We start from the raw sequence: 27,124 nt of genomic DNA, 5'->3' as shown, positions 1-27,124 counted from the left end.
TTAGCTGACCAGAATATATGCTGTTTATTTTTGCGATGAGGATCAATGCATGTTGATCAATAAATATAAATATATACACAAAATGATGCAGGAAAATGTCTCTGCACAAGGCAATTAAAACACACGTTTGCCAGTAGCTACTTATAGATCTGTGTACTGGCTGGCTTATTCTGTACACTGGCTAGCTGATATCTTTTTTTTTCTTTGTTAATTCAGTTGATGTTGCCCTTTTTCTTTTAGCACCAATGCATCTTTGAGCTGTACTCCTGCCATTGCAAGCACCACTACACCCAGCCACGTTTCGTTCTACCAGTGCTGCGGCTTGGTTCACTTTGTCTACCACTTGTTGCAACAGCGCAGTGTCCTGTATACAACAAAGCAGAGAATCTACCTCCTCCATTCGAGCCTTGATTTGTGATTTTATGCGTAACATGCTCTTCTTGGGGTCTCCTTGCTCGAGATACCTGGAACACGTTTCAGCTGGCAGTTCAGCGGGTTCCAAGTCCTGTTCAGCCTTCAAGCAATCTTTTGTTTCTTGGGATTTGAACGTTCTTTCTTGCACTACACAATCACTGTCTTCATGAGCTGTTATATGCAGTACGCTTTGTTTGGCCTCAATACAAACTGAGGCATTGCTCACTGTTTTCAGTAGTAAGTAGTCCGCGTCTTCGTGTACTTTCAAAAGTGACCCACTCGGTTCAAAGCTGACACGAGGGTCCATTTCTGATATCTCACTCACTCTTTCTTGCAATGCACAGCCAGCGATCTCGTGGAACATGACATGTGGCTCACCTTCGACAAAAAATTTTACTTCTGGTGCATTGCTGACTGTTTCCTGCAAAATGGAACTAGCATCATCATAGCCTGTCGTGTGTGGCTCACTTGGCTCGACCTTGATACAAGCTTCGATATCCGATGCCTTGCTACTTGCTATTGGCGACATATAATCAGTGCCTTCAGGGTTTGCCACGCCTATCTCATTCGGTTCAACCTCAAAGCAAGTCTCCATTTCAGATGCCTCGCTTACTGTTTCTGCCTCATTTGGTTCGACCTTGATAAAAACTTCCATTTCAGATGCCTTGCTCATTTTGTCCTGCATCACGAAACCAGCATTTTCATGGGCGATCATGTCTGTCTCATTCGTTTCAGCCTTGATGGAAGCTGCCTTTTCTGATGTTGTGCTAGTCATATCCTGCAACACGTAATCAGCATAACCAAGGACTGCCTCATGTGTCTCCTTTGGTTCAACTTTGATGCAAACTTCCATTTCTGATACCTTGCCTATCGACATGCAATCACTGCCTTTATGTGCTGTCATACCAGGCTCATTTGGTTTGGCCTTCATACAAGGTTCCATAACAGATGCCTCACTTATCGGTTCCTGCAACATGAAATCAGCATCTTCATGGGCTGCCTCAAGTATCATCTTTGGTTCAGCCTTGATAGAAGCTGCCATTTGTGATGCTGTGCTAGTTATAGTACATTGCGACATGCACTCAGTATCAGCATGATCTGCCACATGTCCGTCTTTCGGTTCAAGCTTGATAAAAACTCCTTCAGATGCCTCGCTAACCGTCTCCTGCATCACGAAATCAGCGTCTTCATGGGTTGTCATATTTGGCTCGGCCTTGATACAAGCTTCCGTTACTGGCGCATTGCTACTAATTCCCAGTGACATGCAATCAGTGGTGCCATGGGCTATCATTTGTGGCGCACTCAATTTGACCTTGATGAAAACTGAGGCATCATTCACCGTTTTCAATAAGCAATCAATATTGTCAATGCCTGCGATGCGAGGCTGATTTGGTTCGACCTTCTGAAGAACTTCCCTTTCTGGTGCCCTGCTTGTCATTTGCTGAAGCACACAATCGGCATTTGCTTGGGCTGCTGGTTCATTCCTGTAAGCAGCTGGAGTGCATGAAATGTCCCGGCCCTTACTATGCGAGAAGACCTCTGCAATGTGTTTGCATGGCACCTCAGTCTGTATGAACTTGGAAGAAGTGCAGCTTGAAATGTTTAAGTTCACTTCTTCAAACCTACAACTCTGAGTGGTAGAAGAGATCAAAAAAGTGCCTTCTTCTTTGTCTCGCCTAATATCTGACTTTCTGCAGGGAGCAGCGCTCGCTAAGCCTTCCACAATGTGTTTTGTATCATTAGTAGGTTTGCAGTGGGGATACTGGGGCAATGCGCCATGGTGAAGAGGGTATTGAGGAACGGAGCTTGCACTGGCCTGTAAAGCCTGTACCTTGTTATCCGGAGAAAACTTCTTCGCGAAAACTCGAACGAGTCCTCGAGCATGGTGGCTACGACAATGTTTTGCCAAAAACGACTGCACTTTCCGACTTTCAGTCCCCGAATCCGATATTAAGTTACTGAAACAAAATGCACGTCCCTGCCTTTCTGCCAATATTTCAATGACCAGCAGCCACTTTTGGCACACGTATCCTTGCAGCCTCTTGTTTCTTTGCCAGTGGGGAGAATGTTCCAGCGTTTCCACCACTGACCTGCGCTCATCGTCATTTTTGCTGCAAGCTACTTTCTGCAGCATTTCCTTGACGAAGCTGACGTCCCCTGTGTCGCTCAATGCTTTGGGTCGCCACTCGCTCCACGATTCATGTCGGTGGAAGTCGCACAGTAGAGGACGACTGCCTGGGAACACGGAAGACAGTGCACTGATCTCTGCTTCGCTGTGTTCTACAATCCAGAACTTTGTAACGGCAGTATTCGGGTCACGAGCCTTGAACAGATCAAGCGCCTCCGCCATGCAGTCGGCCATCTCAAAGTGAACAAGAAACGTACCGACCATGGCATGATACCTTGGCGTTTTGAAGCATAAGAGGAAGACCGGTAGGGCATAGCCGGTTCCGCGCAATGCCACTTCGATACAAATGACAATCTCAGAATGCTTGTGCATGAGATTTCTCACAAAATCCACATGAGCACAAAGCAGCAACGCGTCTCTGCATTCGCTCGCTATTGTCTCCAAGATGTTGCAGTCGAATTCCGTAGACTGTTGGTCACTTTCCCTCTGTACATCTCTCTGCTGATAAGTATGAAAACGATGATTCGTCTCTGGCACTTTCTCGTGTAGTTCATTCACGAAACTTGCAATGTCCTCTTGCACGAGAGAACTAAACCCGTCCTTCAACAGGGCTCTCCGTATGAGATCTTTTATGGTTCTCTTGGTTGCGTGAAAATCCTCACACTTTGTTATTAAGCTTGGATCGCCCGCAAACAGAACTTCTTTCACGTAATATGTCAAACAGTTCTCATCTGTTGCAAGTGATGGCATGTTCGTCTGTGCCCACTGCATCTGATTCTGCATTACGTTTGTGTTTGCTGGCTGTTCTTCACAGCAGTAGTCTTCGTTGTGGTTCAAACGGCCCATTTTGTCACACATCTTGATGTAAAAGCGTTGTTGCCTGAGCAGAGGCTTCCCAGAAGACTCTTCGTGAAGAGCCAGCTTCAGCCGCGACAGCGTTTCTTTTATGGCTGCTTCACGTCCTTGACTTGTAGAATATTGTGTCAGGAAAGGCACCTGGAAAAGGCAGAATGGAAATGAACAATGGTATGAGAGTGTGGCACTAACTTTTGGACTGAGCAAACCTCTATAACAATTACAAAAGAAAAAAAGAATGGCATCCACTCTTTCATAGCCCGAAGCTGCAAAGAAAATTCATACAAACTTCTCAGAAAACTTCTTAGCCGACAAAAAGTTCATCCCAGTCTGGGATTCATACCTGCAAGCAATACCTTCCTGAAAGTTGAATTTTTTGTCCAGTGGAAAGCTTTGTTTCGGTGAAATCAGTACAAGTTTCTTTCGAAGCTTCAAACCACAAACAGGTGACAGTCTTTCCCTTTCACTAGCACTCTTCCACCTTGCACACTTCAGCAGAACTAATTTGTTATCCAGCAAGACTTTGATTTCGGCGAGTTGGTACATGCTTAGCTGGGGAAAAGCAGCGCAATAAAGGATGAGGACGCAGGAACACGGTAGACTGGACGAGCGCTGATCCAGTCAGCGCTCGTCCAGTCTACCGTGTTCCTGCGTCCTCATCCTTTATTACACTGTTTTTCCCCAGCTAACTTGTCATATAACAGTAAAATGAGGCTGCAATTATGACAATGCTGTGACGAATGGGCCAGCAATGAAACCTTTGTTGTGCGACAAGCCCACAATTGAGAGAGAATCAATTATTGCAAAATGCCACATATAAGTATGCATGTGACTGACAGACCTTCGAAGGCTGCATTTCTTAGCGCTCACGAACACTGGGTTTCTTGCGTACGACTCCGAAATCTGTTGTAAAAGCTTTGCTGAAAATTTGGCTCACTATATTCGTTCATCTATGTGCTTTTGTGCAATGTACATATATTAGACCGGGAGGCCTTCGTGTTCTTGAGGTAGCACAAAGGTCGTTTTTCCAATAACGAATGGCCAGAGGTGCTGTGCTTCACTGCACAACAGCTAGTTATCTATGGTACAAGTATTCTTAGCCGCATGACAGGGATGTGATGTGGTGAAGCATATTACAGCAAAAGCACCATTATAGAGCCGAATAAAATCTTTGCTGTGGGAGCCATTCATATGTCGATACACACACCTTGTTCTTTTCTCATTGATGACTTGCACTACCATGCAGATTCAATGACCTGCTTCAAAATATCTGGCAAATTAGCGCCATTCGATCAGCAGCAAAAGAGAGCCGTTTGTGCTCTTGAACGGACCCCTTTCAATGATACCACATCTCCATATAAAATTAAATATAAGCTAGTTCCACCAAGTCTTCTTTACACAGAAAAGCTCTCACTTTATATGTTCATGCAAATTAAAGAAAACTGGACAAATTTTGAGTCCAGCTATCTTCAAACAACCACAGACCGCAACTTACGTGTGATAAACTATAAATAACCTAAGACCAGAACAAATTACGGGACGCAATGCTTGAGATACAAAATTCCTAGGCTCTTAAATTCAAACAAAGAACTGTTAGATATAATAAAAGAATCGTCCTCTTTAACAGTGTATAAAAGAAAAATCTGCAAATATCGTTAAATGTGTTGCACATTGTTGTGTTGTCAGTGCCAATGACTGTAGGCGGAATAATATGTTGTATTGTTCCTTATGCTAGTTCCGTCACCTATGTTGTTTATTGTACTATTGTTAATCATGTTGATCATGTTGTTTATGTTACTCGATCATGTGTCTACTGTCTACATAGCTGTTTCTTTTTCTTTTCTTTTAATTATGTTGCTTCGCCGAGTACTGATTGTACAGGGGTAAGGGCCTCCGTCAGGCGCATGCTCGCGCCTTTAGCCCTCAACTCTTTGGTTTTCTGTAAGAAAACTATCAAATGTGTGATTCCGACGATACGCGCTGAAAGGGAGCTTGACATACCATAGTACAGTGCTATATTTTTGAGAGGGAGTTCTAAGATGTTACACCTATTTGGTATAATGAATAATGTGGTATAAGCATGTTCAACTGCAGTACTGTTTCTTCTGCATTGTTTCAATATTGCTTTGTTACATCAATGGGATCTATAACTGGAAAGTGGCACCTCAGTTCTGCAAACAATAAACGTACAATGAATTACATCTTTTTTTTTATCTACATGAACTTACTATTATTTACCCGTCATTGTGATCTCCATGTAGCTGCATTTTCTATAGTCAGTTACAACCGAAGAAAAATCGCCAGGCCTGCGCAGAACACTCGGCACAGTCACAGCAAAAGCTGGAAAAGTGGCCTTTCTAAAGTCCATTGTAGACTCTCTTGGGGCAACTAATCCAAGCACAAGTGCAAGGTACTCACTACAGTGAACTCTCAATTGAGTGAACTTCAAGGGACCCAAGGAAATAGTTCACTTAACTGAAAGTTCACTAAACTGAATATTCACTAGAATATGGAACAGCATTGGGCACAGCAGACATTCTAGTCAAAAAGCTGAAATGCAATTTATTTTGAAAAGAGATCTGTAATTTTCATTTGGACTGGTGCCCTTAAAGCGCAAGAAGAGACAAAGCTTTCCAGAGAGTCCACGTTTCTGTGCACTGCCTCTGGCACAGCTTGTTGCGGGGACACGAAGTCTCGCAACTTTCTAACACACTCTACCGCCTCGGCTAGAGTTACAGGATTTGAACCTGCCGCCGATGGATCGGCTATTTAGTGGCGGCTCGCATCGGCTAATCGACTATGCCAGTGCTGCAGTGCACAAAACTTCGTTGAATTGATTTAAAAAATGAGCCTGGGTCCGCGGATCAAGTTCATTCAAGTGAAAAATTCACTATTCTGAAATTCGTTTAACTGAAAGATTTTTGCATAGAATGCATAAGAAAATCGCCGGGCATTTTCTAAAAGTTCGTTATTCTGAAATATTCGTTAAACCGACGTTCGTACAAGTGAGAGTTTACTGTACGCCATAAATCATTGTAATTTTCATGAAGTAGGGAAACACACACTTGGCCATTTTTCGTGATTCTGCAGAAAGCCGTGGTACGCGATACACATTTGTGAGGCATTATGTGCCCTTTGTTTGTGCTGTGGCTGATGATGATGAAGAATTATGGCTGAGCCCTTTGTAATGGGCCAGAAGCATTGAACGACCGACTCGTTGTGCAAATAGCATTGTGTGACGACTGGGTGTTATTTTACTCTTCTAGCATGCTATGTTACATATGTTTACGCGATTCCTTGCCCGACATGACCCCTGTATAGACCGTTTTCACGGAGAGGAGGAGCGTAGCCTCGAACCGGTGTATTTTCGCGGCTCTCCCTCTCTCCACCGCGTGGTCAACCGTCCGACCACTGCCGCTGGTGTGTGCTGATTCCCGAGTTTTGCATTGCGTGGTGCGTGAGAGGTCAGCGTGTTTCCATTTTTCGACGCGCTGAAGAAATTGTGCTGCCGCAAATCGAAATCTCGGACGAGAACAGGTTGACCAGCTACCACTGCACTGTGTTTGGCTGCGGCGAAAAAAAAAAAAAAAAAAAACGTAAAGTCCGGCAGCCGAGGCATGCGAAGTGCACAATGCTCTTATTAAATGTCTTCGCTTCTCTTAGGTCACACGCCTTCTTCTTCCGCAAATCATATATGTGGTGTCTTCACTTACGGCCACTTTTTCACGTCATCACACCAGCTTGTGATTATACTTGGGTGCTGGTACACTTTATCATCTGCACCAAAGACATTCGATGTCAAGGCTGACGATTAATACACATGTTTGGCCAAGAGTTGTTCTTTCATAACATCAACCTATCTGATTTCTATGCTACAGCACATCATTTACAATGTTTGCGGCTAGAAAATGTTCCATCTTAATGCGTGCAATTTCGAGATTATCGAATTAGCACTTTCCAATCTACATGACAGAAAGGGCCGCATGACATGTGTGCTTTTTTGGCGCAGGTACGCGTCTCTAACGTTTCATCGAGAGCACGTTCTTTCTCGACTTGTCAATTTTCTGACGATAAATGGGGTAGCGTTATGACAACCGCACCTTTTTTTTCGCGCGGTAACCTGGGTGCCCCGAACAATCGGCCCACGTTCGTTAAAGCCAGGTCGTTACCTGGACACGTGTGCTCGTCGTAATGCTTCTCAAATACTCGCCAGAAAACAAACTGACAATAATGTTACCAAAAATGGGCGCCCTTTCGGCGTATCGCTAGTGGCGGCGGCTCGCGCCGAAGCGAACCTACGCCATGCTATGCTTCCAGATGTGCAACAGGCTTGTTTTCATTTTATCATCGTGTTGTTTCTACGCCGAATTTTGAGCTCACCCGTCGTATACATCTGTTTCTTATCCTGTGCATCGATCAGAGGCCACAAGCTTTTAACGACGGCGACACGAATCAACACAGGCATCGGTCTTTGTGCTGTCGTTCCATGAACATTGTATTGCAACGTGCCAAGCGGAACCAAATGGTCTGTTAAGGATTAGAGTTATGTTTAACTTGAATAATCACGGCACGGAAACCCGGGAGTCATCTTAAACACTAATGCGCGCAGCCCGACAATGGCCTACGTGTTCACTCGTATCCATTTATGTTTCTCCGATTGCTTCGAGGGTTGTCCTAAATGTTAACGCTCTCTTATAGTGCATATTCCAAGAACCACACAAGACCAGATATAACAAAATATACAAAGCAATTACCAATTTACAGATGCTGATTACAAACTGCATTGGCATTCTACTCATCATCGGCGCTGCTGCGGGAACGTCTCGTGGGCCGCCGCTGCTTGCTGTTTCAGCAATTTGAAGCTGACAGCTAAGCGATTATTTACCAGCGCCTTTACACTCGCGAAGCGTTGCTCTGTTTTGCCCGTGTACCGCGAAGAACAGCAGTACCTTGTGAAGTGAGCGTATATGCTGCATACACGGCCGCGGAACCCCACACACCGGAAGGGCGGCGAAACATCGCAGACGCTAGACGGCGCTGCGGCGGTGGAGAGCTTTAAAAATGGTAGCCTCCTTGTGAAATTGGTGTATAGGGTATTCTTGCAAAGGAGTTTCAAGCACCAGGGTGGCTCTGTGGTAGAATACTCAACTGCCATGCAGAAGGCCTGGGTTCAATTCCCATCTGACCCACGCAATAGCAGTTACTTCGGCGCAGAAAACAGCCGTTGTTATCTCATAACAGCTTTCACTGTAAAAATCTAGGCTCCACCGACAGCGCCATAGTGCAACCGCCCTTCAACTGTGAAAGACATTTGCGCTAGCTGTTTTCCCCTTGAACCATAAGTACTTTTTCTTGGCTAATGTAAACACTACATATATTACGTGTTAAAGGTTCACGGTTATTACCAGAAACATAATGTTTGGCTCAGCCGTGACGTCAGAAGCTGCGACGAAATTTGCCAGAACATTCAAGTTTCTGACCTAAAACCAAGGAAGAGAATTTTAAGGTAAGGTATAGGGGTCGTTAATTGTTTAACTGTATTGTAGTAATCATGATATAAATGTGAAGAAAGTAAAGCGGACAATAAGACAACTGGTACAGACAGTAGCACTGATAGTTGGGCCAGTTGGTTGAGTTGGTAAGGGTTCACGATTAGGAAATGGCGCAATGAAAAGAAACGAAACACTGACTACGAAGAAAACACGAAGACAAGCGCCGGATAGAGACAACTGGTAGAGAGCGTACGGTGCGTCATCCCAAGGTTGCAGGTTCGATCCCAGCCGACGGCAAATCGTCTATTCGTCCACTTTGCTATCTTCACATTTATATTGTAAATACTGCAATACAGTTAAAACAGTACAATTAACGTCACTTATACCTTCCTTGGCTTCGTTATCTGCTGGTCTTCATTCAGGTTCACCTAAAACCAGTGACACACAAAAAAAAACGCCAGGCCTGCGCTGAAACTGCAACACAGTCACAGCGAAAGCTGGAAGAGCGGCGTTTCTAGAGGCCGTTGTAAGCTCTCTTGGGGCTACAATACAAGTACACTAGAAAGGTACCCACTACGCCATAAATCACAATTTTTGTGAAGTTGGGAAGCACCAACTAAGCCATTATTCGTCATTCTGCGGAGAAGCGAGGCACCAGCCACACGTCTGTAAGGCATTATGTGCACTTTTGTTGACACGACGACTGATGACGATGAAGAATTATGGCTCAGCCCTTTGTAATGGGTTGGAATCTTTAAACGGCCCACCAGTTATGTAATTTGCATTGGGTGACGCCCGGTCGCTACTTCCCTCCCCCGTCAAGCTGTATAACATACGTTGACGTGGGAGAGAGATGAGGGAGGGGGAGAAGAACTTTACTGAGACCCCGAGGAAATGGATCATGCGCTTATGGGCTTCCTTGGCAACCAATACAAGTGCACTTGCGAGGAACCCACTACGCTATAAATCATTGTAATTTTATTGAGACCCCGAGGAAATAGATCATGCGCTTATGGGCTTCCTTGGCAACCAATACAAGTGCACTTGCGAGGAACCCACTACGCTATAAATCATTGTAATTTTATTGAGACCCCGAGGAAATAGATCATGCGCTTATGGGCTTCCTTGGCAACCAATACAAGTGCACTTGCGAGGAACCCACTACGCTATAAATCATTGTAATTTTATTGAGACCCCGAGGAAATAGATCATGCGCTTATGGGCTTCCTTGGCAACCAATACAAGTGCACTTGCGAGGAACCCACTACGCTATAAATCATTGTAATTTTTGAGAAGTAGGGCAGCAGGCACTGTGCCATTTTTCGTCATTCTACGGAGAGCCGTGGTACCTGCTAAACGCATGTAAGGCATTATGCGCACTTTGTTGATGCCGTGCCTGATGACGACGAAGAATTATGGCGGAGCCCTTTGTAATGGGTTGGAAGCATTCAACAACCTACTCGTTGCGCAATTCGCATTGTGTGACGCCTGATTACAGAACCCGCGTTGTGCGACGCTTGGTGCTCATTTTACTCTTCTGCCACGCTATATTGCATATGTTAATGCGGTTCCTTCCTGACATGAAGCCTGTATAGGACCTTTTTGCAAAGCACTTTCAAGCACCGGCATGGCTCAGAGGTTGAATACTGGGCTCACACGCAGAGGACCCAGGTTCGAACCTCGTTCCATCCTGGAATTTTTTTCTTATTTCGTTTTTTTTTTTTTTCTTATTTTGAGCGATACTGGTTACGGACACCGGCGGCGACAACTACGGCGCCAAAAACGGCCGGTGAAATGATCTCATAACAGCTTTCGCTGTAAAATGTGCCTGTATGAGAAAGTCGACTATCTGAAACCCTCGAGGAGTGCTCGATGTCATGAAAATGAGTAAGTACTACTGGATAGAGCATTTATTCACATTCTCTCTGTAGGAAGGACAGGAACTGCTGTGGGCAGAGCTGACCTTTCTTCATATGTCGTAACCGAGTATAGCAGTGCGTATGTGGCACTAGTAACCAGTAAAAATCTCAAACTGAGCTTTTTACGTGGCAATCATTTTTTTTTGCAGTTGGTTGAACGAGTGTCTTGGCGTATTACGAAATATAAGAGCTAATATCCCACCCGAAATTCTGGGTATGTATCCACTTGTTTGACGTACATCATTGCAGGGCAGCTGATGTATCTTGCCCCTCGGCAGTTGTCATGCTCCATCAAGATGGCTGTCAACCAATCTGCCCCTTCTTTCTGCACACGAACAGAGTTGGTATGCATTAATACAAGATCACAAACGGAGTATAATCACCAATAAAATAACGACAATGGTGCAGTAACCTGCTGGAATAAGGGAACAACTTCAGCAGAAATACTGCTATCATCAATGTTTCTCGAAGCCCATACCACAATGCATGCATTTCAAAGATGATTGTTCAAATCTGTGTATGTAGTAAACATTTGTGCTTACTTCAATTGCAATCTCTACACTATCATAAATATCTAGGAATCGCTACCTCTAACAACTTACACAGGAACAACCATGTAATTACCATTTCCTTTCCTGTTTTTGGAGAACGTCTTCTCTGCCATAAGCTGAAAGATGTGTCATCTTGAGTTAAATCATTAATTAAGGCCGTCTTTATTCAACGCAACTGAAATATTGTCATTCTCTTTGGGATCCGTTCACTGAAACTAAAGTCACTTGCTTTTTTCTTTTTCATTATAGCTGTGGGACCTTGCAAGTTTCATTCACACGCTTCAAAGCAGGGGAAGAATGTACTCAGACTCAAATTTCCACATTCGTTATTAAAACATAAGCTTTACCTACATCCAAAGCCATACCACACTCTTTGTTCTTCATGACAAACCCCTAAATCTCGCTCTCTTCACTATGGCAGAACAAAACATCTTTAAAAGGGTCATGAACCAGCCCTCGGCCTTGGTGAAAAAAAAGAAACATTATGCGGAAAGCAGACACTGCTATGAACAGCTCAGCCAAATCTTGCACTTGGGTATGGCAAGGAGAGTTTAGAAGCGGAGCACGAAGTTGCTGTTTGATCGGGCACCCCTCCTCAAACAGAAGCCTGTGCTCACTCTTCGGATCTGCCCGCGTCTCCTGTTTGACTTCGAGCAACAGATAGCATGCTATTGGCCAATAGCCAACATAAATCAAGAGCGGCATTCAGATCAGGTGCCCTTCCTGCGATGGGGTGCTATCAGGTGCTGTGCTCCATAGTCTACTAAAATTGCATAGTAGCCACACTAGCAATAACAGGATTCACGACAGGAGAGAGCGATCGCGTTTCACCACACGCACTCAAGGTCACGATGCGTGCTGACACAACTTCTTTCCCCCATGCCATTCCTCCTTGCTTTGCTTCTAGCACACTCGTCGGGATGAGAGAAGAGAGAAAGCGCTTAAAGCATACGAAAACTCCATTTAGCTCCGCTCGTTCATGACGAAGTCGAGAAGCTTTTGCAGCAATCGATTCGTGATGCAATAAACAACGATACTGAGGTCATTCGATGAATACTTGAAAAAGTCGTTCATAACCTCTTCAAACTCTTTTTCCCGTAGAATTATCAAAGAAGTGAATGCCATACATTATCATTATTTTAACAGCGTAAAATTACTTGAACTCACACTCTGAGCTCAACGAGGTAAAGACTAATAATAACTGCTAGGGTTTAACATGCCAAAACCGCGATACATTTATGAGGCACGGCCATAGTAGCAGGCTCTGGAAATTTCAACCACCTGGGTTTTTTCAACATGCACGTAAATCAAGGAAAATGGTCCTCTAGCATGTCGCTTCCATCGAAATGCAACTTTTGTGGCTGAGGTCAAACCCATGACTTTCGGGTCAGCAGCCAAGTGAGGTAAACATTGTACCACCAAGTAACTGGTAGCGAAACTTCCATAGGAGCCCACACATTCAGAAAATCGCTGCTCATCAGCTGCTCATGGGGCTTAACGCCATCTGTGTTAGGAGGGAACACTTCCGGTGAAACAAAAAATAAAGCGAATGTGACGCAACATCCGACAAAAAAGTGACGTCATTTTGTTGGCACTAGCACGAAATTTGACCTCGAAATAGATTTCTTAGGCCCCTGATCGCAAGGAGTTGTGCCACAGCAAGCCGGCAAGTCCATGGCGAGTGCGCTTGAAGCCAACGCTAGATTAACTAATATCGACTCATGACTAAACAGTGGTGTTTAAGTGCACCGCCGTTTAACCCCTTCAGGGTTTTCGCCGTACATGTACGGCAGAAGCTTCCTGGTACCAAAGGGTTTTCGTCGTACATGTACGGCATAGCGTTTATTTTTAAAACGCGCGCCTTTTTCGATCATTTCTCTTGTTTGGCCTGTGCTTCAACACTTCGGGAATATGTGGAATTTTTTTCATGCGCCGATGTCTCTCCGTTGTATTTTTTTTTCGCTTCCCAAAACGGCGCGCCGCCTATCGCTTGCCCATCCGAGCGCGTTCGCGGTGCAGCTGGTTTAAAGTGCGCGCCTTTTTCGATGATTTCTCTTGCTTGGCATGTGCTGCCACGCTTCGGGAATACGTGGAATTTTTTTCATGCGCCGATGTCTCTCCGTTGTTGTATAGTGTACTAGAATATGGGGTAGTGTGTTCAGACGCCCTCTCTCGCCACGCATCGCGTGAAGCGGCGCGCGTGGACAAAAAGCCGATCCGCGTGGCGGAGCTGCCGTAGCATGGGCTGGCAGGATTGTCTCTGTAGCTCTTCCGCTCCGCATTCTCGGGTGCCTTGCAGTGACCTGTTGCTTGTGTTCGCGCTCGCTTAGCGGAAGTTTTTCTGGCGATTGCTTTGCTGACCTTGCGACAGTGAGGCAATGCCGAGCCGTCGGTGGCAACGACACTGATTTGCACCTGGGTGCGAAACAGGTTATCACTGGAAAAAAGGTGAGCAGCCATCGCTTTTCGCTGTTCCAAAAGACGGAGCACGAAGAAAACTTTGGGAGCGGAATTTACATCGTAAGGACAGGACCCTGGACAAAAGCTGCTCTCTATGTGAGCTGCACTTCGAGCCGTTATGTGTGATCAGACTACGTGCGCGTTATAAACGGCGAAGAAGTGCGCGTACCCCGTGGGAGACCAGAGCTGACGCCGGACGCCGTGGCGACGTTACTGCCCAATGCCCCAAGCTACTTGTCAAAGAAAGCGTCGCATCCAAGACTTCCGAGAAAGCGGAAGAACTCTGCGGTTGATTCTACAATCTCCAAGAAAACTGCAGCGCCCTGTGCTGACGGTGAGGCCACTGATTCAGCTCCGTCGGCTCCACGCGAGAAGTCAGAGTTGACGATTTGGACAATGCTGTTGAAGCAGGGAACCTGGACTTGGTGGAGCGCATACTCCAGAGGATTCCATCTGATCACAAAGAATACGTGGAGCAGAAGAGTGATGATCGGCTCATATAATATATGTCCGGTTATGTGGCACTAAAGTTCCTAAGGCGAAATTTGAGGCAGTGAAGAAGCTAGAGGGCATATTTACCACCTTTTTCAGCAAGCAAGAGCTGTGCAGCAACAGCGTTGTTGCTGTGATGCTGCTCGCAAAAAAGCACTTTGACTGTACCCTATAGGCTGCAGCCAACATGCAGACCTTCTGATCGCAGCAGTGATAAAGTTTTATGTGCTGACACGACTTCATTTTTTTCGTGAAGGGTATCAACCAGTCTCGAGAGGCGAAACGAAAAAAAAAAAAAGCTGCATGCGAAAATCAGTCGATGTTCATAAGGGTGCCACCGTGATCAAGTGGTCATGAACTGATAACTCTTCGGAATGGCAACTAATTTGATCAGTGTTTCTGCTCACTGCAGTGCGCGCGCACGTAAATAAAGAGTTTCTTCCTACAGTCCGGCAGTGGTGCCAAGTGATGTTTCCTTTTGACTGTACAATGCAAAATCCCGGCCACGGCGGCAGTATTTCGTCGGGCGCGTAATGCAAAAACACCCGTGCATCTGTAGATTTAGGTGCAGGTTAAAGGACCCAATGAGGTAAAAATAATTTACAAGTCTTCCACTACGGCGTGCCTTGCAGTCTAATGGTAGTTTTGTTACCTAAGCCACATAATTACGATTGCATGAGGCAACTATCACCAACAACGGTGCCGCGCGAAACGAAGAAAGTCGAAGCTGTCGCAGGGTGCAGGCTACGACTCGTTATAGTGATATTTTAACAAAAACCTTCAGGGTTCATAGATGCTCATTCGATACATCGAGCTTCCTAATTTTTTTTTCGTTCATCGACCGAACTTTAAAGAAATTGCAGGGAGTTTTGTTTCCCCAGTTATGACTGCTTCGCTGTCGTATGCGTTTCTTTCATTCGGACCGCGTGTTTCAGCTTTATTGCATTTCGTTTTGAATGCATGTACGACCACACCCATTCAGAATGCTTGTCGCTGACGTGTCAGCAATTAAGCACATAAGGTTATTAAGCGCGACGTATCAAAGCACGGAAGCGCATCAGGAGCAATGGCTGGCAATGCGCGATGTGACAGCCCATGCTCAGGTGGCGCCATCTCGCGGCTGTCAATACCAACTGCGGCAGCCATGGCCCCTCCCTGAACACACTACCCATATTCTAGTACACTATAGTTGTTGCTTTTTTTATGCTTCGCAAAATGGCGCGCCGCGCGCCGGCTATCGCTTGCGCAACCGAGAGCGCCCGCGGCGCGGTTCGGTTTCAAACGCGTGCATTCTCCCATTTCTCTTGCTTGGAATGTGCTGCCACGCATCGGGAATACGTGTAATTTTTTTAATACGCCAAAGTCTCTCCGTCTTTTTATGTTTTCTTTCCAAAGAGGCGCGGCGGCTTGTAGTCTCGCATCAGAACGCGCGCACGCGGTCCGGATCGTTTCGGTTTCGTCCTTCGGGTGGTTTTCGCTTCTTGCGCCCGCAGAGTGGATGGCTGTTTGGTTTCTAATCTCTCAAAGGGTGACCGCTTGTTACTCTCTCATTTATTGCACCCCGGCGCGCGATTACATCTGTTTCCGCGCGGCGCTAAATTACACAAACGACGCCGCCGTGATTGCGTTTCCTGTTTTGGGTTCTCGGAAAAACTAACTACGTCTTGTTGGCGATAAGACGAAGTATTACTGTAGCTTTTTCACTCGTTTTGCTTTCCGGACGGGCGCAGAACCATAGAGTTTTCTTCCGTGCGCTCACTAACGCAGTTCGCTCGCGCTATGGAAGCGCGCTTCGGTTGCGCTGCTGCCGGTGAGTCGAGCAGCGATTCTTCCGATGCGGACTATTCCCAAATTGCCGATCAGAATCTGATTCATTGGATTTCAGTTCGTCAGACGAGGAGTTTTGACGAGTTCAGACTCCGATGACGATCAAGGAGCGACATCTGAAACGCGTGCGCGGGGAGCCATGCTTCAAAGACTATGACACGCTGAAAAGTTTTTAAGTGTTTGAGCACGAGCGTTTTTAACCGGAAACGTAGTCTGGTACGCTTATTTTTGTATGTTTGTGAGCTATGTTTAATACAATGCATAATTTTTATTCATAAAAAACTGTCAAGCTTCTTTTTTTTAGGATTCTGCTTGATTTTACTACGAATAAACCATATGTATGTAGCAACAAAACTGATTTTTTTGTCACTTTACGGTCACGAAAAAAAAATTTTAGACAATTGTTTTCTTAAATAGAATCGTCTGAAGAATTTATTTCAGCAATAAAAAAATTACACATTTTTGGACTGGATTTCGCGAAAAAATTCGACCCTCAAAGGGTTAATTCACCTTGGTATTACCGTATTTACTCGAATCTAACGCGCACCTTTTTTCCGGAAAAACGACTCCAAAAATCGCATGCGCGTTAGAATCGAGTACCGAAAAAAAAAAAAAAACTTAGTTATCGTATTGCCATCGACATTTCAAAATGCCCGCCTCCTACGCGCCTTGGCCATTTCTGCATTTTTTCAGTTCGTACGTGTGCTGAGGAGATTGTCATCCCGTTCTGCGTTCGCATCGACGGCATGGAAGTGCCGACTCCAAATACTCGACGAGCGTACCACGATGCCGCATTTAAAAGAATAGTTATTACATGTGCAGAGATACGGACGGAAATCGGGCCGCATCGCGGTTGTTCGGATATAGTTCGGAGTTCCCGAAACGTGCGTGCGAGACTGGCGCAAACAGAAGCAGAAGATTTTTTACAGCAAAGCTTCACGAAAAGGTTTCAGTGGACCAAAGCAGGGCCGGTTTCCCGAAATCGAAGAGTGTTGACAGCGACAAGGAGTTGTCCGACAGCGACGAGGACTGATCCATTACGCGACTCGTATCGCCGCCGTAGTGGTGACAGTTTTAGCGGCAAGGCCCGCTTTTTGACTTTGTGTTTTACTTTTTTGAAACTTCAGCTCTTTAAAACCCAAATACTTGTTCTTCTGAATGTGCGAAGTATGACTCCTACGGACTTTTTTTGTTCTCTTCTCTCACGAAAAATGGGTGCGCGTTACAATCGATGTATTACTTTTTTTTTTTTTTTGGTCGCGGAAAACGGGTGCGCGTTACAATCGAGGGCGCGGTAGAATCGAGTAAATACGGTACCAGAAAACCTTATTCTTGGGTCTTTTATTCTGTGTTCGTGTCATCTTCCACGGTGGGATGGAAGCAGCAGCGTACCTCTCATGTTTGCAGCGTTGCTTATTTGCTTCACTCATGCACAGGGGCTTTAAAGAGCGCATTGGTTGTGCGCTTCAGTTATAATGAGAAGATATAATGCCTGGTCATGCCAAAATGATGATATTTCAGATTTATTCAATGGTCACAATAACACAATTTTATCACACCCTACACAATGAGCAACAAGTGTCGTAATAAGTACAAAAAGTGCGTACGCTATGTGCACTACGTTTAGCTTTATGTTTCAATATATTAACCTTACATGTAATGTATACAGGCATGCGAATTGTAGTGCAACAGATAACTTCACGATCTGCTCGGCGATAACAGGAAATATCGTAGGCACTGCGTGTTCATGAAGGAAACCGGGTAGCAGGAATACCGATCCATGAATATCCACCAAGCACACTACTCCGAACTGTCGCCCCGGCATCTCATCTAGAAGAGCTGGGTCACCAGGCGCATGCGTCTTGCTATTGCATCCTTGAACACCACAAGCACCACAAGTTTCCGCAAGTACCGAGGAAAGCTTTGGGCGTTAAATGTTAGCCGCATCGTCCCGTTGAACACCGTAATCAACACGCTCACCAACGACGAAACATACCTTGCAACTTCGAGCACAGCAAAAATCAAACTCTCACCACAATAATTCAGAAAATGCATGCAAGTGCGAAACACCAGAACACGTGAGGGGGCATGTTGTTGCAAACTTGAAAAGCACGCCATTCCATGCACCGCAAGGGTTACACTGAATAACAATGAAATGTGCCTCCCTTCAGGGGGCGTTAAGAAAAAGGCTTTTCGTAATAATTAAACAGTGTCATACATTCTTGGCACATTGCACCTACACAATATTGTTCAGGAAATAAATGTAATTTTTTAAACATAAAGATTGTTTCGCCATTGAAGAAAACTTGGTTTTCGCTATTTTGTTCCCTCCAAACATAGTCGGGCTTCAATCGCAGCAACCATAACTCCCCTTGCTGGTGTCGTTGGATATAGATTCTGAACCGCTTTTCGGCCGAAGCTTCGTGACCAATTTGAATCGACCTTGGCACCACCGTGGCAGCTAACAGTGCAAAGACAGATGTACTGTCATGAACAATATTAAAGGGAACACTGAAATTACCTTTTAAAGGTTGCAGAGGCTCAATGCAGTTGGCAAGCGCAAACTTGTTCATAACACTAAATGCTCAAGGGCGAAGGTGTGCTTTGGAATAATATACGTCACATTCATATCGGCGTTCCGTCTCGTATTGCTCTCGAATGTACACATCAGAGACATCTGCCTCTGTGGTACAGCGGTTGTAGTGCTCAGCTGCTGACCCAAAAGTCACTGGTTCGATCGCGACCGCAGCGGTCTCATTTCGATGGAGGCGAAATGCTGGAGGTCCGTGTACTATGCGATGTCAGTGCACGCTAAAGAACACCAGATGGTTGAAATTTCCGGAGCCCTCCACTATGGCGTGCCTCATATGGCGTGCCTAATCATATCGTCGTTTTGGAACATAAAAACCCAGATATTATTAAATGCGAAGCATTTCTTAGCGAACCTCTGGCACTTTGAGCATTTCTATCTACGTATCTATCTATCTATCTATCTATCTATCTATCTATCTATCTATCTATCTATCTATCCAGCCGCCTACGTCTGGGGGCTCTCATGATCGCCTCCTTAACTTCGTTCAGACCAAAATTGGCATAGGAGGGTAACATAATTTGACGAATATGACTGTCGGGTCATGACCCGCTTACCACGGGCCAAGGTACATGGGTATGCGCCACAGGTGATTGACAGTTTATATCTACCCAGGAACGGCGAGAACAGGCAATAAATGCGAGAGCGTTAAGAAAAACCGACACCGGCAGCGTTGACCTGACGAATGGAAAGAATGAAAATTTGGATCCCATCAGGAATCGAACCCAAGCACTCTGCGTGGCAATCAGGTATTCTACCACAGAGCCACGTCAGGTCTGTAAATTGGTTTGAAAAAACATTCTATGCAGGCGTAATGTCGGTGCAACGTCAGTTGTGGTTGTGGTGCTTGCTATCTATATAATTTTACAAGAGAGCAATAAACACTATACATGATACTTCTCCGATACAGACGTCATATCACATTAACGTCTGTGGTTCCAGTGTTGGCTCCGCTTTTATAGCAATCTAATAAACATTACATTTGTATCCCTATGATTCAGCAAGCTATATTCAAGCATTGCTCGACTACGGAGGAATACATTAACAAAAGTTACGTATGATATTCCCATCATCGCACCGTAAAGTGCACTTAGTCCGCCAGAACGACGCAGTGTCATCTTCATTTCTTACGAGGCTGGGCGATGGCCTCATGCTGATCGAGGATGATGCCAGATTGATCGACAGCCGCTTTGTAGACTAGGCTACCTAGGCCACATACGCCCAGGTAGTCTACGAATACGACAAGCGCCATCCACTGATGTTGGTCTACGTAGCACTATCCAGGCCTACCAGCCTCGACGTCCCATACCTCACCAACGCGAAGGGTGACTTCAGATTCCAAGATGTCGCCGGCTCTATCTACAGACAATTTGTCGACAAAATGACCAAGGCATCCACGGTTTCCAAAAGATGTACTATGCCTCATACCTCACTACACATGGACCCCTCGTCACCGCGATCACGACCTGATCCGATAACAAGCCATGACCAGCTGCTGGTGCTCACTGATCATGGGTATGATGACCTTGTTCAAGAACTGTCAAGAACTTCTTGCACACATGCACACGAGTTCGTGAAACGTGCCTGCATTCTCTATCATAAAGGACAAGTATAAGAACTACATATCGGCTTACGGCTTCTGGTGTTGGTATAATACCCACGTCGCCGTTGCCAGCGTTACCCTACTGTAAACAACTGGTTATATAACACATATGCGGCTCTTCAACATATATGTGTGCGTATAAAATTTATACAAATCTTTAGCGTCATTTTGTAACGTTTCGCTCAGTAAAAAAATTACGCTACAGTCACCTTCCCACCGCATGCTTCGCATCACATCGACTCCCATGGTACGTGGAATCTGCCGAATTTTATTACAGATCAGATACACTTTGTTATGTGTGTCATGGTCTTCACTTAACCCCTTAACTATTTTTGGAAGACTGTAGCTCACCCAAAAGAGAGCCATGAGCATTTTGAATGACACACACTCATATGCGTGCAAGTTCGTAAGTTGCCTTGCAGATGGCAGCACTGACCTGGTAATTTCTTTTTCTTGCACCTACTGTTTTCCTTCTTTATTTTTTCATCAACTTGTGTTTTGAAAATGGCATTTGGTGGAGGCAACGTATGCATTGGTCCATTGTTTCGGAAAAGCTTTTCATCATCAGAATGTGGTAAAAATTGCCAAACAGTGCTTTCCTCCTGTTTTTATTGTTGATAACTAGCACACGGCCTGGCATTCCTCAGGAGCAACAATAAATTCGATTATGCTAATTTGCCTTAGCATGTGCTTAAATTTCTTGCTTTTCAGGAGGAAAATATTCAATACAAAGGTTTTAAAAAATAAGCATTTTGGGGGAAAATTCTCAGTATCATACCTGCCAACCTAGGGACCTCCAAATTGGGGTATTTGCAAAACAAAGGCAACGGGAAACATGATGACAAAAAAACTAAATAAATTACTTCGCACACCAATGCCTCATGATCGTGGTCTCTTATGGAAGGAGTCGCTTTTTTGAAAAGCAAAGCACTTATATACAAATAACGCTTGTATGGAAGTTAACAACAAAGCTTTCTCTGGTGCGAATCAACTCTGAAGTGTGAGATTTGTAGATAGAATTTGTAAAAATTCACCGACGATTATAATACTGCCAAATGCAAATTCTGAGGGCAGCTGTTTAGGTGTTTCGATTTTACGATAAGGTGAACAAATGTGCATGCATCAAGGTGACGCAGCACAGCGCGAGTGGGAGTATAGAATGCTTGGTTTTCGCATCAATGTAACATGGTGAACATGGCGTCGCCAATTTCTGCCGCCACTGGCTGACGCGAATGCTACGCCAGACTATAAAGGGCCTTTAAGAGTCCACTAGAGCATTCCACACACAAAGTGTCCCTTCGACCAACGCACATCTTCTTCTTCCAAGCCTCGCAGGTCAACCCGCTTTCTTGTGCCCGTGCGCGAGAGGCATGCACTGCGCTGTCACAAGAAGCGCAAGCAGGCCCTTGGCATTGCAAACGCTAACACGGCGGGTCGCTGGCTCTCATGGTGGAAAACTCCTTGGGGCTGTCTCTATTTCGCTATCGTCCTCATACGCTCTCGCGGTTACGCCGACGCCAACGGTGATGCTGCTCAATGCAGGAACAGGCGCCTAAGAGCTGCGCTTTAAAAATGACATATATTTATTTCCTGCTCCTCAGGGGCGCTGTAACGCTCACAGCTCTGAATAATTCCAGTAAAGCTTTTTGATACCAGGCATGAAACCAGAGTTTGTAAGTATAGGTATAGTAAAAGTATATAAGTAATTAAATACGCATATGTACAGGCCAAAGTATGCTGTGACCTACGATATCTCGTAGCCCCTTCCACACTTAGCACACTTCGCCGCATAACGCTGTACGACAGCAAAGCTAGCTTTAAACTGTAGTAGGACTGATAAGTGGGTGAGTTTGGAACTTATCCATCTTTGCGCAGCGCACAAAATTGACAAGGCACACAAGAGAAGAGGACGGGACAAGTGCTAATCTAACAACTAGCTTTGCATGAGCTAGCTTTGCAAAAGATTTGCAAAAGCTAGCTTTGCATGAGCTGCAGTGTAATGTTATAGCGCGTTCCTCATCAAGACAAAGAAAACATGCTGATCTGTAGATAACCAAGGCCACACACAAATTCGGCGGCCTCCCCTCTGTTTACATAAGTAGGTAGAGGGGAGGGTACCACGACAAGCTGTTGGGATTCCTCAAGGCTAGAAAATTTTTAGAATCGCTGTCCTTTGTTACTTTCATATTGGGTTGGGTTAGGGCTGTTTATCGGGAGATTTATGGCCATGCTCGTACAATCAGGAGGACTGGTCAGAAATTGGGAGTCTCTTGGGAAAATCGGGAGAGTTGGCAGGTATGCATTGTATAAAAACAGCTAAGGGGCTAAGCTTTCATGTTCCAGTAATGTTATACTATGTTCTTGACATGTGCACTGCAAGTTTACGAGAGCACCTGTCGCTCCTGTTTAGGTCACAAGGCCTGCAGATTTACAATGTAATGAACAGCCACCCTCCCTTATGCTTGATTTCTGCAGCTGCCGTGAGGCGGCGACACAAATACACAAAAAACTAAGCAAATAGTAACTATGCCGAGTGCTACATCGGAAGATCCAGAACAGAAAATGAAGTTTGCAAAGTTTGCACTGTTTGCAAAGACGGTGCACATGCAGTTGCGGCATGTGCAGGCGCTGAAATCTTACCAGTTGCTGTGTGTTGACAGGGCATTCTCAGTTAAAGTGAACTGACACTGGATTTAAAAGGTAGTCACCCCTGCTGTGTCACACAGGCACCCTTGAAAGGCCATCCAGCCAATGGCCTTCGAAACACCACAACTCTATCGACTCAATGAAGTCGTGGTCCTGCTACACGGCAGTTCTGAACAGCCGTTGAGTGGTTCAGGCATTTTCCGCAAAAATTAAAGGCGCTGCGGATCTTTATTTTTCCTTTCAGGTCACCAATATACAAATCCACTAATTATGTGCGTGATTTTTCTTTAAACATTTTAATAATAAATTGGTTATATGTTGTTATACATATGTGTTTAGTTTTTGAAGGGGTACTGACACAAAATTTCGTGGCTAAGAGAGCCTGCGGGATTGATTCTCGTGAACAGGCGTATATCATCTACCAAATGTGAACAGCGAATACAGCTTGGAAGGTAATTTATATGAATTTTGAAGTTTGCATGCCCGATCTAGCGCTGTACGCCGTACCTCGTGACATTTACATCCTACAAAGTGACCTGAAGGGTACCCCAATACTTCCACGACGTCATTACTGCGGCCTAACTCAGAGATGCTCCACTAAATCATGATGCATAGTCACCACTGTGCTTTTCCTGCACTTGCACCAGCAGGCTACTATTAGCAGCCGCTCACGAGTCCATGCCAGCAGTGAATGTATGGAAGCCTCAAGAAAATCTTTGCCACTGACGGTGACAGCAACAACATCGCGCTGCACATGCCACGTGCAAAAGACTATGGAGGCAGTGCGGAAGTGCGTCACAGTTCTGCATACCGTTTCACGTGCTAGACGACATTAGTTGCTCACTGTGGCACGTCGTTCACGAAGTCCTCCCAAGCCAAAAGAGAGACTGGTCAGTAATAAACAGACTGTAATTAATTATTTGTTGTGTGCTGCACCAAGTGATGTGCCCTGTTATGACTAATAGGCCTCCAGCAGCATACTGCAGCAAAAAAACGCCCCACCAAAACTTTTGTCAGTATCCCTTTAATATGTTGATGAACGAAACTGCGGCAACGTTTACACCGCTCGATGTGGCTGTCATACACTCGACAACACAGGCACGTCGCGGTTGTCGAGAGTATGTGCTGTTTGCACATTTCCAGTGGCAAAAATACTTTATGAAATGATTAGTAGCACTCACATATACTATTTTTAGAGCACACTGGTGTAATTTTTTCTATGTAATCGGGAGTAGGAGCACACTCTGAACAAAATGGCATGTTTCCGCTTCCATTGCTCAATGGCCAATGGCCAACGGGGTTTCAATAGAGTTGTAAGGTGCTCCGGTAACTCCATGTACTATTGACTAGGCAGCCTTCAAAAGCACCAGTGTAGCAGCTCAAACCTGACCCTTGAGTCAATGGACTACCACTTGGAAGGCCTTCCAAATGCCCGTGTGACACGGGTATAACACTGCCATCTCGATTCATGTTCTACTGTCATTTGGTCCATGTGTCCGAGTAAAAGGCGTATAAAATTGCATAGCATAACATCAGAAAAACAATTCAGGCAAGATTTCAACAACTAAACGGAAATGTGTTGTGCTGCAATGGTTGCAACACAAAGCTCATACACGATGGCTGCATACTCATTGGCCAATAAACAAGCTTATACTGTAGTGCACTCGCTCATTTCTTCACTGATTACCACACTGCTTCACTCACCTCACCACATCTTACATTATGTAAACTTGCAGGGTCTATTTCAATATCACAGCATGGTTGCCAAAACCATGTGGTCCCCACAACCGTGTATGGCACATCTTCGTCTATGAAGACATGGTCACTTTGAGGGGACAGCAGGAGCCTCTCTGCATTGATAGACCATAGGGATTAATTTCAAGTTTTGTATCAGGGCATCAACAAGTGCATTCCTGCCAATTTGCAAACATTAAATCTTGCAAAGTGTTGTGGAGTTGTGATGATGCAAATAAACTGCACATTCCCTCTTCACACTTTATGAAAGAAGGTGTACACATAAATGACCAGGACACACAACGGGAACACACGACAGCGCTGCTCTACATTGCAAAGATTGCACATGCAAGCCTATCTTTCAAGAAGCGGAAATAGCAAGCAAGCATAAGGACAAACAAGTGCGCGAGGCAATAGAAGCTGAAATGATCCAGAGGTTCAGAGGTTGGGTGATCAATGTGTCAGTTCAGCATCTATCATTTTATCAAATAATGCATCACAACTCTTGTGATCGGTGTTTCCAAGCTGATGGGAAGTGTTTATCCGCGTTTGACATGAGCAATAAAGTGGGTTATTCCCTATACATATGTGAAAAAACAGTTCCAGTAAATTGTTGTCAGCGCTGTCCTGTGTTGCCGTTCTGTGTTCTGATCATTTATGTGTGCTGTTTGTTTCATAAAGCTATGCCAACAAGCCCAAATTATGAATATTCTAACGCTTTACTTTCATTTTTTTACTTGAAGGTTGTCGTTAGGCATAGTGTTTCACTTGTAAGTATAATGAAACATTAGTTTACAATACTAGTGCCGAAAAATGCACTTTTAACCATGATTAGGACAGATTGGAATTGAAATTTCTTGACCACTGTCAACTTCTTTCCGCAGCCAAATCAGCCAGTAACGACCAAAACTTTCCATGCCGATGGGACTTGACTGCAATCAAAAGCACCTGTACACAGGTGTGACAGCTGTATGACATGCAGTGTGATGACAGAAAGAGTGCTTTTCATTATGGTGAAAGTGATCGCTCATTATTTGAAAGATGTCCAGAAAGCTTGAGATAGTAGATTCACTTCCAACATTTTTTAGTTCACATAAAAATTGGCCGGTGCCAGTGATCAGCGAGCGAGCACAGCCAAGCACCAGCAACAAGCAGTAGTACACCAGTGATGCACGGCTGCGCTTAATATGACAACAGGGGAGCGCGTGGCCTCATGCGCTAAAAGAATGCGCATGGCTTCAACTTGCCTTCATTTGCACAGCTAAATGATATTTTCTTATTTTGTATCATCCCCAAATAAGTGAGCAGCAGTTATGTGGAGATATAAAGGCTAGTGGAAGGCTTCCACACCCACACCTAGTAACAACAACATTCAGACATCTATCCAACTGATAAGCCAGACGCGTGGTATTTGAAACAAACTTGTAATATAGTTTGCCCACACTGCATTTGAAAATGTGTTTGTCTGATGTCCAGAAAATGTCCATTAACCACATTTAGGCATCCTTACCGAAGATTTACACGTCAAGCTGTAAACATCGATTTAAATGGGCAATCACATTCTCGAACATTGTGTGAGGAAACTACATTTGAAGTTAAGTTCAAATACCACGAATTTGACCATTCGCACACCGCGAACAACACTATGGACGTAACTAGAAGCTGCTCATTGTTACGTCTGAGCGTAGCGCAGCAGCAGAAGCGCTAAACACTAACCACGAAAAAAGTGGACCTCATCTCAAAGTTCTGAATCGACGGCCACGCCAGCAAAACACACAACGACGACAGCATGACACACCACGAACCTTTTACACAAGGGTATTGCCTCGTTGTCAAGGTTTTGAATACCACCTTCTTGGCGGCGAGGTGGCGCATAAACTTGTCGAACGTCTCTTGGGAGTCCACGTAGCCAGTCCAACAGTCAACGTGCCTTCGCGCTCTTTCGAGGTGCCTAGGAATGACGTTGCGCAACATGACACCTACGGTGCGCGGGTCTCTGGGCGACTACAACGACCAAGCGGCAGTGGAGGCAGCGCATACAGGGACACAAGGAAGAAACTTTCCCGCGAGTAGCTTCCACCTGCCCCTGTGCTTAGTACTTAGTACACTCAGTACCGCCGCACGCATGCGCGTAGCTTGTCTCAGGGTTCTAGCGGTTCTAGTTCACCATGTAGTTGATGTAGTTCACTCTACTCGGGGAATTCATTGGGCACGCATTGGCTCGAGGCATGTCGCTGTACTTTGCTTTTTTTAGCCACTACTCTCTGTAGTGACGCCGGCCGCGTTACATACTGGCCGTGCACTAGCCACTGTAGTTCAGAGATTCAGTCATTCAGTCTACATCTAAACTCGCACCAACACCAGCACTACTACGGACACTTTCAGCACATCTCCGGACTTTTCCCTTGCGGAT

The 27,124-nt window shown here is 45.1% G+C and overlaps 1 protein-coding gene across 3 annotated transcripts; it reads right to left on the bottom strand.

Annotated features, from left to right (window-relative positions):
• Nucleotides 1–27,124, bottom strand: LOC119401450 (uncharacterized). Of its 3 annotated transcripts, none has more exons than XM_037668268.1 (4): nucleotides 26,517–27,124; nucleotides 24,682–24,827; nucleotides 11,011–11,133; nucleotides 1–3,538 (listed from the first exon to the last, which is right to left on the bottom strand). In XM_037668268.1, the coding sequence occupies exons 1-4, from the start codon at nucleotides 26,683–26,685 to the stop codon at nucleotides 182–184; spliced, it is 3,795 nt and encodes a 1,264-aa protein (XP_037524196.1). In that variant the 5' UTR covers nucleotides 26,686–27,124; the 3' UTR covers nucleotides 1–181. The 3 variants fall into 3 exon arrangements, with proteins under 3 accessions (XP_037524196.1, XP_037524197.1, XP_037524198.1); XM_037668269.1 differs by having other exon boundaries at nucleotides 24,697–24,827; XM_037668270.2 differs by having other exon boundaries at nucleotides 3,307–3,538; nucleotides 11,048–11,133.

This window comes from Rhipicephalus sanguineus, chromosome 8 (assembly GCF_013339695.2).
Source record: "Rhipicephalus sanguineus isolate Rsan-2018 chromosome 8, BIME_Rsan_1.4, whole genome shotgun sequence".
In the NCBI taxonomy this organism is placed as follows: Eukaryota; Metazoa; Arthropoda; class Arachnida; order Ixodida; family Ixodidae; genus Rhipicephalus; species Rhipicephalus sanguineus.
The sequence above is the reverse complement of the archived record's forward strand: the minus strand, read 5'-3'. Positions and strand labels throughout refer to the sequence as shown.